General features: G+C 50.7%; 1 protein-coding gene across 1 annotated transcript in view; it reads right to left on the minus strand.

The window, feature by feature from the left end:
* The window catches only part of Anks6 (ankyrin repeat and sterile alpha motif domain containing 6), a 53,505-nt gene extending 48,718 nt beyond the window's left edge, over positions 1–4,787 (minus strand). Inside the window, exon 1 of the mRNA XM_042697709.1 lies at positions 4,412–4,787. Coding sequence (XP_042553643.1) covers positions 4,412–4,761 — 350 coding nt within the window. The 5' untranslated portion in view covers positions 4,762–4,787. The remainder of the gene's footprint in view (positions 1–4,411) is intronic.
* Positions 4,788–10,273: the final 5,486 nt, after the last annotated feature.

The raw sequence follows: 10,273 nt of genomic DNA on the forward strand, positions 1-10,273 counted from the left end.
ATATGCTGGTGGGTACATTTAATCATCTAAATCTCTGATTCTCAGCTAAGTGTTGTGGTACAACTTTGTGATCCCAGCACTTGGGAGGCTCAGGCAGGAAGATCAACAGTTTAAGGTCATTCTTAGCCACATAACAAGTTTTCAGCCAACATGGTTGACATACATAGTAAGACCTTGCCAAAAAGGAAAAAAAAAAAAAAAACCTTTTAGATCTGTGGGTAATATTCTTAGCATATAGTAAATATAAAATGTTCAGTGTTAACTTCAAAAACAAAAGTGGCTCGCACCTATAATCCTATTATAAAGCAACTCAGGAGGCTAAGATTTGAGGATCTCAGTTTAAAGCCAGCCTGGGCAGGAAATCCAGTCCATGAGATTCATCTCCAATTAACTGCCAAAAATAGCCAGAAGTAGAGCTGTGGCTCAAGTGGTAGAGTACTAGCCTTAAGTGACAAAGCTCAGGGATAGCACCCAGGCCTTGAGTTCGTGTGTGTGTGTGTGTGAAGTGACAAAGCTCAGGGATAGCACCCAGGCCTTCAGTTCGTGTGTGTGTGTGTGTGTGTTTGTGTGTGTGTGTGTGTGTGTGTGTGTGTGTGTGTGTGTGTGTGTGTATGTGTGTGTGTGTTAAACTAGTCCTGGAGAGAAGGCCTGGATGAAATAATCTCAACCTGAGTTGAAGAAGAGGAGAGATGGCAAAAGGGTCTGAATCCAAGAGCACGGGAGCCTCAGTTACATCCCGGGGGCTCTGGCTGCTGGGGCCATCACAGGAGAGTCACTACTCATCATTTGTTTCAGAAAGACCTAGAAATACTTAGAGGATGGACCAGAGGGCATCCCTGAAGGTGGGAAGGAGAGAGGGAGGGAGGAAGGGAGAAAGAGAGGGAGGGAGGAAGCAGAGGGTTGCCCCACAGTAGTCTCCCAGATGGAGGCAGAAGGAAGACAGGTACCAGGTGGAGGCTTTGTCTTGAATTTTAAAGACTGGGGAAGATGAACAATCTACAAGAGAGGTTGTTTGCCCAGAAGACTTGAAGGCTTCAGCTACTCCAGGCAAGAATCTGTATCTTTAGATAAGAGATGGGACACTGCTGGGCAGATGCATGAAATAGTGCATTTGGAACACATATGCGGACAGAGCCCACACATTGTTCCCAACTTATGTTTACAGGTTGATTGACAGTCCTGCCCCATGGATGGACTACCACATGGCAGAGGAAAGCAAGATATCTGGAAATAATTCAGAGTGAAACACTGCTCGTAATACACACTTAGACTAATTAGAACAACTGTGTACCACTTGGAAAAGAACCCCAGGAAATTAAATATTAGTGGTCACAATGGCAAAATTATGGATTATCTCAACTAAGAGTTATGGGGACATGTGGAAAGGTCTAACAATATTCTCACACCTAGCTGGGGGCGGGAAGCGGGGGGCTGCTGGCCTCTGCTGAGAATAAGGATACTCCTAAATAGCCTACAAAAACAAAAAAAAGAATCTCCTGGTCAGAATGTCAGTAGGACTGAGGTGAGTATAAATAAATGCTAAGAGTCTCAGGGGTGGATACGACTAAGCTACTTGGGAGGCTGAGACAGAGAGGTTCCAGGTTCCTGGCCAGCCCAAGTAAAATGTTTAAGAGATGTCTTCTCAACCAATGCTGGATGTGGGAACACACATTTGCCAATCTATTTGAGAGGCTAACATACGGAGGATCGTGGTTCTAGGCCAAACCAGGCAAAAAAGGTCATGAGGTTCCATCTCAACACAAGAAGCTAGGATCAGCAGTGTGTGCCTGATGACTCAGCTATAGCAGGAAGCACAAAATAGGAGGACTGCCATCCTGCCAACATCTTATCTCAAAATGACCGATGCAAAAAAGGGCTAGAGTTGTGTCTCAGCAATAGAGCACCTTCGTAGCAGGTGTGAGGCCCTGAGTTCAAATCCCACTACTGCAAAGGAAAACAGAATTGAGAGCCTATTATTCAATTTTTTTTTTAAGTGCCTAGAGACCAACTCCCCCCTTACCTAGAGACTCTCAGTTATTCCTTCATGATGGATCTTGTCAGCAGGAAAAGACTGCTCAACATTTCCTCCCTAAAAACCTTCTTTTGGCCAGGCACTGGTAGTTCATGCCTGCAATCCTATCCTAGCTACTCAGGAAGCTGAGATCTGAAGATCACAATTCAAATCCAGATTGGGCAGGAAAGTCTGTGAGACTCTTATGTCCAATTAACCACCAGAAAACCGGAAGTGGAACTGTGTAGTTCAAAATGGCTGAGTGCTAGCCTTGAGCCACAAAGCTTAGGTACAGCGCCCAGGCCAAGTTCAAGCCCCAAGACCAACAACAACACCTTCTTTTGATCCTAAACAAGCATCCTAATTACCCAATGCCAGCTGAGGGAAAGGGCCTTCTGCACCTTCTTGCTTGTGTGCCCAAGTCCCAGCTGTGGCCTCACCATACAGAGTTCTCTTGTCTTCCCTCCAGTGGCTGGTACCCACACTACCCTTCCTGAATCTCTAGCCACCCTGGCTAGCTCATCCTCAAAGGTTAACGTTTCTCTGGGCTCTACTTGGTCAGATGATTAAGAATGGGCAAGTTTTAAACTTACAGGTTCAAACCTTGGCTCTTTTTACCTGGCAGTTGTATCGTACCAGCCACCCTTCTCTGCCTCTGTGTGTGTGTGTGTGTGTGTGTGTGTGCGCGTGCATGCGTGCACGTGCAGAAATGGGAGTCAACAGTGCCCAATGTGCCAGAAGTGATATATATGCTTCTGATCCTAAAGACCCAGTTTCTGGGTGGCAACCAAGCCTTGGCTAGCTGTGCTCTGACCCTGTGGCCACACCCTCGGGGAAACAGGGCTACCTGGCTCAGCCACACAGATGAGGACAGGCCATAGGTATGTGACAAGGACAGAGGGGATGAGAACGATGAAACGGAGCTAAATAAACGTGGCGCTTGTGGCGACTGTTCCACCATGGCTAAATGACAGCTACCATGACTAGGCATCATTCTCATATGCCATAGCCACCTTGGGTAAGTCCTCCTACCCAGAATTCCAGTGGGCACCAATAAGCCACTACTCTCCATATAATCTTAATATCTCCTCCCCAGGCCTAGACCTTCCTGGGCTCTGCAGATCCTGCAGGATACCTCTTCTGGGAGCTGACCCACACACACACAACTGATGTGGACTTCCTGCCAGGCTCATTCTTAAAACTAACCCTTCTCCCATGTTCCCTAGTGCAGTGTCTGGAGGTCTTTTCTCTGACTCCTCCCAGGGTCAGCCAGTCACCAGGATCTACTTCCTGAGCAAATCTCAAATTGCCTCCCTTTGCTGTCTCCATGAGGCTCTGGCCACCATCACCTCTCACCTGTGGGCCGCTGCTTTTTGACTCAAGGCTGTCCCTCCAAACCCTTTTTACTTCATAGTGTAAGTGATCTTTCCAACATAAATCTCATCTCTGACACTGTCTAGACCCTTCCGTGACTAACCAGTACCCTTGGGTTAAAGAGCCTTTCTCTCCCTGGTCCCTCTCCTCACTTCTCTTTCTGTCATGTCCAGCCCCTCCACAGATATAACATCCTCCCAGCTGCCCTACCACCTACTTACTTTCAACCTGTCCTTCTTACCTGTCCTACCTTCCTACTCCCTGCCTTTGCATGAGGCTCCCCATCATGTGGTCCCTGGCTCCTTTTTTTTGGAGGGGAGGGGTCAGTTGTGGGGCTTGAACTCAGGGCCTGGGCTCTGTCCCTGAGCTTTTGTCTTCGAGGCTAGAGCTTTTACCACTTTGAGCCGGAGCTGCCACTTCCAGGTTTTAGACGGTTAACTGGAGATAAAAGAGACTCATGAACTTTTCTGCCTGGTTTTGAACCCTGATCCTCAGATCTCTGCCTCCTGAGTAGCTAGGATTACAGGTGTGAGCCCCTAACAATCGGTCCTGGCTCCCTTTCCCCCCCCCCCTCCCCTGTCCTGGTTACTTTTCACGGGGATCCTGGATTCTCCACGTGGATATATACACCATCCCTACCCAAACCCTTCCCTTATCTACCTCCCCACCATAGGCCAACTCTTTCTCCCTCCCTCCCTCTCTTCCCCTCCCTCCCTCCCAGTCTTTAGGACCAAGCCGGTTACTCGGAGCTGCCCTGGGATGGGGCCTTTTCCTAGGTCCCCAAACGCCACACCAGGGTTAAGTAGTGTGCAGGAAGCCCCGGTTTCCAGAAGACCCGTTAGGAATGAATGGATCCTCTCTAATCGTCAAGTCCGCGCCTCCAGATCGCGTTCCGAAAGGCTAAGGTTCCGTCCGCGTTCCTCTCCCAGCGCCAAGCGGGAGAAGGCCGGCCCCAGGTGCGGCCGTCCCTCTCCCCTCCCGGGGCCCCGCGCCCCGCGCCCCCGCCGTCCCTGCCGCCCCGCTCACCGGGCCGCCTGCATGAGCGCGCTCCAGCCGTAGTGGTTGCGGCCGTTGACCGAGGCGCCGCGGCGCAGCAGGACGCGCACCAGCGGCTCGTGGCCCCCGGCCGCCGCCAGCTGCAGCGCCGTGTTGCCCGCCTCGTCCGAGCAGTCCACGGGCACCGGCGCCCCGGCCGCCGCCGTCCCGGGCCCGGCCGCCTCGGGCCCCGCCGGCTCCGCGCCCGCCTCGGGCTCCGCGCCGCGCTCCGCGGGCTCCGCCGCGCCCGGCTCCAGCAGCCGCCGCGCGGTGTCCGTGTCGCCCTGGTCGCAGGCGCGCAGCAGCAGCTGGAAGGCGGGGGGCCGCCCGCCCTCGCCCATGGCCCCGCGGCCCGGCCCGACCGCCCGGCCCGCCGCGCGCCGCCGGCTCCGCCCCCCGGATCCCCGGCCCGCGCCCCCTTCCGCCAGCCCGGCCGCGCTCCACCCCGGGACGGGCGGGGACCCGGGGCGCCGCGGGGACGGAGGTTCCGGGCAGCGCCGGGCCGCGCCCGCCTCCGGACCGGAGGATCGGCCTGCGGCGCGGCGCGGCGCGGCAGCCAGTTCTCCCCCCCCCCCCCCCCCGCCCTCTCCTCTCGTTCCCCCCTCCCGGTCCCCCCTCCTGCCTTCTCCTCCCCCTTTTCTCCCCCTCCGTCCCCTGTTCTCCCCTCTTGCCCGCTCCTCCTGTTCCCCTCTCCTCCTCACCCCTGCCCCTTTACCTCTCCTGTTCCTCCTACCCCATCCTCTCCCACCCTGCCCTTCTCCGCCCCTATTCCTCCCTCCTGTGCCCCCTCTGCTCCCCTTCTCTCCCTTCTGCCCTCCTCTTCCCCCTCCCATCCCCCACTTTCTCTTCCTACCCTCTCCTCCTCACTCCTGTCCACCCTCCATTCCCCTTCCATCTTCCCTCCTCTACCCACTTTCTCCTCTACTGCCTTCTTTTCCTCCTCCGTCCTCCCCTTTCCCTTTCTCCTGCCCCCTCTTCCCCCTCTTGCTCTCTCCTACCCCCTTTACCTCCTCCTGCCCCCTTCTCCCTCCCTCCTGCTCCCCTCCCAGCCCCTCCAGCTCTCCTCCCTGTCCCATCCCCCTTTACACACCCTTCTCCTGTCCCCCTTTCTGCACCTTTTCTTCCCCCTCCTGCCTCCCCTCCTGCTCTCCTCCCTTCTCCCCTTTCTTGTTCCCCTCCCCCCTCCTCCTGCTCCCTTCCAGTCCTGGGCCAACTCTGGCTCCTCCCTCCCTGACTTCTGGGCCTGGCTAGGTTCTGAGTCCACTATTGCACCCCTTCCACAAAACCTGGAGGAGGGGGCTCTGCTGACACCTCTCTCCCCCCAGCACCCTGCACTTCACAGCCTCTCCCTAGGCAGGGAATTACCTATGAACTTTGGGAACTCAGTGTCTGTGTCCCCATCTGTCCCGGGAGTGGGGTCATAGTGTTAGCCCTTCACCTAGCCAGGTTACAAACGCCTCTGGTGACAGGTCAGCGGCCAGGGACACAAGTGTGCAGCATCAGCTTTCAATGCAACATTACATATGTTACATATGCACATTTTCTGGCTGCTTCCTAGTCCCAAGGCCTGGGACTAGTGATCTGAAGTTTAATCAGACCTCTGGTGGGTTCGGATGCACCCACAGCTTGCTTGATGGACAGAGCAGGTAACCACCCCCTATTTACAGAAGAGGCAACAGAGGCCCAAAGATTTGGAGCCCTTTAGTTAAAGGCTGCACAGCTGTTTTATCCTAGCCAGCAGCTGCAAGAACTGAGGTCTGATGTCCATTGGATGAGATGTTCATGTTACTTTCTCAATGAGTATTTATTGAGAATCTGCAGTGCCCAGGGGCACAGTTCTGCATGCTAGAGAGACTTGAGGGACAGGATAGTGACTTGTGTGTAGGATGGTGCTGTTGACACATTAAGTAGAACATGAGTGTAGTTAAATGTGGCAGTCTGCAGACATTCTTGTAAATCGGTGGGTGGGGGTGTCACTGAGCACATAACATCAGCAAGACTTAAAGGAAGTGAGAAAGAAGTCAGGTTGATGGGGACAGCCACCCAGGCAGAGGAACAAACAGAGACTCAATCTAGAGTAGCCTTGCTCACAGGCAGCTTACATCCAGCCTTCTGCATGTGGTGACTGCATAAACATTCAGATGCTGGCTGCAGGTGGCTCACCCTGCTACTCAAGGGGCTGAGATCTGAGTATTATGGTTCAAAGCCAGCTGGGACAGACAAACCAAGAGACACATCTCCAATTAACCAGAAAAAAAAAAAAAGCCAGAAGTGGAGCTGTGACTTAAGTGTTAGAGCACTACCCTTGAGCAAAAATCTCAAGAGAACAAGAGGCCCTGAATTCAAGCCCCAATTCCAGCACAACCAAACAAGAAAAACATTCAGACAGGATGGGCAATTGCTTTTCCTAGATTGAAAGGAGCAGTCTCAGAACCTGACAAAGAGCCAGATATATACTGTAAGTGCTCAAAAGGAGAGTATTCAACAACCAAATCTCCTTTGGTGTAATTATACCAGAACAAAAGTTGATAAGGATGTAGGAAAGGCTGAGTCACAGCTTTGGCAGATTGGAGAAGATAGAAATACCCTGAGGCTGGGAGACAAGGTCTAGGAAAAGAGTACAAATGAAGAAAATACCCAAGGCTCACCCTGCAAAGAGCTTTAGGGCCAGGATGCAGACTGTGGGGTTTGTTTTGTGAGCAGAGGGGAGCCATGGGCAGTATTTGAGCCTGTTGCAGGGATAGCTCTAAGCATGCTAGCACAGTGGTGTAGGTGGTACATTCTCCCTAAATTCTAGATAGGACCATATCCAACCCAACATTTTTCCCTTTGGCAATGCTAGAGTTTGAACTTAGACCTTAATGCTTGCTAGGCAGATCCTCTCCTGCTTGAAGCAATCTTTCAGCCACTTTTGCTCTGCTTTATTTTTAAGGATAGAATCTCATTTTGTTGCAATGCCCAGCTTTGTCTTTTGAGATAGTCTCATGAACTTTTTTGTCTGTGCTAGTCCAGAACTTCCAACCTCCTGAGATTCTAGAATTATGGAGTAAACCATAAACTCTGAAAACCTCGAATGATTGTTCCTTTGTCTTATTGTCTTTATTTAGGTGTCACTTCTCTTCTTTTCCTTCCTTCCTTCCTTCCTTTTTCTCTCTTTCTTTCTTTCTTCCTTCCTTTCTTTTTTTCTTTCTTTCTTTCTCTAATTTGTTTTATTTAAAAAGCAATAATAAAATTGGGCACTGGTGGCTCACATCTGCAATCCTAATTACAGCTACTCAGGAGGCTAAGATCTGAGGATCATGGTTCAAAGCCAACCCAGGCAGGAAAGTCTGTAAGACTCTTATCTTCACTAAACTACAAAAAAACACAGAAGTGGTTAGAGTGCTACACTTCAGAGAGAGAGAGAGAGAGAGAGAGAGAGAGAGAGGCTTGAGGTAGTACCCAGGCCCTGAGTTCAAGCTGCAGAACTGGCAGGCATGCACACACACATACACACACACACACACACACACACACACACACACACACACACACAAAGAAATTCCAACGGTACAAAAACATATAAGGCAAAAGTCCTGTTCCTTCTTCCTTACTCTCTCAGTCCGGTTCTCCATGGATAACCAATGGTCACGTTTATTGTTCCCAAACTATTTCATGCATAATGCGCTTATACTTGTGGGCATTAATCAAGCATCTCACTTGCAGGCGACAGAAACTAACCTTCTGGATAATTTAAGCAGGCGGAGTTAGCACAAAATTCTTTCAGAGATCACATGTGGGATTGGCTCAGCCTGGTCACATGTTATGCCTGAGCGGAAGGGAGGCTAGGAAAGTGAGTTTCTGAAAAGGGAATCTCTTGCCCCCTAAAAATAAGGGACTTCTGGATGACAGACAGCAAAAATAGCAACTATTTACCATAAAGAATTACTTCTAGAACAGTCTTTCTCTTGGCAAGAGAACCTTCCTCCCCTACTCAGTCCCTGTGGGTCAGTGGCTAGCATGGTCCTGCCCGTTCTGATTGGCTTCAGCCAGGACTCTCAATAAGTGACTGGGAGATTGGGACAGCCTCTCTGTCAAGGTTGTTAGCTGTCAGGATGTCAGGATCTTGCAAGCCAAACTAGGGTTCACTCTTCCACCTTCCTACACACACACACACACACACACACACACACGTACATGAGTGCATGCCTGCCTGCCTGCCTGTCTGTGTGGCTACCACAGAGGAAAGCAGAGCCACGTCAGGAAATGCCCGCTCCCCCTTCCTTTCTGGCTAAGTTTATTTTTAGCAAGAGCATCATCCCCTGTAACCCCAGCCTTAGCAAATGCATGGTTTACTTTTTTTTTTAATGGATGGGTTCACATTTACTTTTTCCATTTAGTGTCATAAATTACATAGATTGGCCATCCACTCTACATTCAATAGTTAAATCTAACACTTTTCGAGGGTTACAACTTATTTATTTTGGGCAGTACTGGGCTTGAACTCAGGGCTTCACACATGCTAGACAAGCACTCTTCTGCTTGCACGTGGCCACACACACACACACACACACACACACACACATCCTTATTTAATCATTTTTTAAATGGTGCACAATTGGCTTGTTTCCAGTATTCTGCTGTTATGAACATTGTTTATGACAGTCAGGGTCCTAGCAGAGGACCAATGGCATGTGTGGCAGATGCATGTTTATTAAAGGACCAGTAAAAAAGAGCAGGCAGGGCTAAGAGCTATAGGGATGGTGTGAGACTCTAGGACAGGTAATGCCAGGAAGCAGTTACCATCCCAGGCCTGGATGAGTGGAAGGAGAGAATGGTTTTAGAAATTCTGACAGAGAATACAGCAGGGAGATACCTGGTGGGCATGGCGCTGGGGAGAAGGACACAGCCAACCTGCAGCAACTTGATGGGGGAAGTTTCTGGGGGGGGGGGGAATATGCACCTCTGACCTTACTCTCTTCCCCTCTGGATTCCCGCCTGTGCCAGTCCTTGGGGGAATTCATCCCAAAGCTGGAAGCTGGATCCCATAGTGTTATCCGAGCAGCCAGCAAGAAGGCACACAAGAGGAAAAGGGAAGGTTCCCATACCTTGCTGCCATTCTTGAGACAGCTCCTGAGCCAGCAGCATTGGTACCCTAGGAGCCTATTAGAATTACTGTATCTCCAGCTCACCCCAGCCCCATTGAGCCAGAATCTCCATGTCAACACAATCCCTGTGCATAATTTAGGTGCTCCTAAACTTTGTAGAGCAAGGATGTACAATTCATAGGTTTCTCTTACATGAGGCTTTCTATCACCTTATTTATGAACTACCTTCTAGAACTTTTTAGTTTAGGTCCTCTGAAAAATCAGATGCCTAGATGTTTGATTGATGGTTTTCGGGAAGAAAATGTCATCCAGGAATAGAGGAGGAAGATGGAGGAGAAGCAAAAAGAATTTTCAGACAAGATGCAGTCCAGTCCTGGAGCATTTTAGCTGGGCTGACCAGGAATCCCCAATCGACAGCTTCCAGTCAAGGCAGAAAGAGCCTTGTTCGGCTTCTTCCTTTTGTTGCTCCCTGGCTGAAAGAAGTCACAGGACTTCCAACTACAGTGGGAAGCTTCCAGGACTGTGCTTGCTTCCAGGCAGGCTCTCTGGAATGGATGGCTATGCAGTGTGTGTGCATGGCCAACACAATTGCCATCCAATTGTTTACTGCTTTTCATATGTCAGGCATTGTGTGTGTTGAAGAATAGGGGCAGAGCCTCTGATTGCAGTAAGCCCTCCATGACTGCAGACAAGGCTAACGAGCCCCTCCATGAGCTTTCCTCATTAGTTCCAAGACAAGGATTCAAGCTTTGCAGGAGAGGTGAGC

Source organism: Dipodomys spectabilis, unplaced genomic scaffold (assembly GCF_019054845.1).
Source record: "Dipodomys spectabilis isolate Male_0828 unplaced genomic scaffold, ASM1905484v1 ptg000006l, whole genome shotgun sequence".
In the NCBI taxonomy this organism is placed as follows: Eukaryota; Metazoa; Chordata; class Mammalia; order Rodentia; family Heteromyidae; genus Dipodomys; species Dipodomys spectabilis.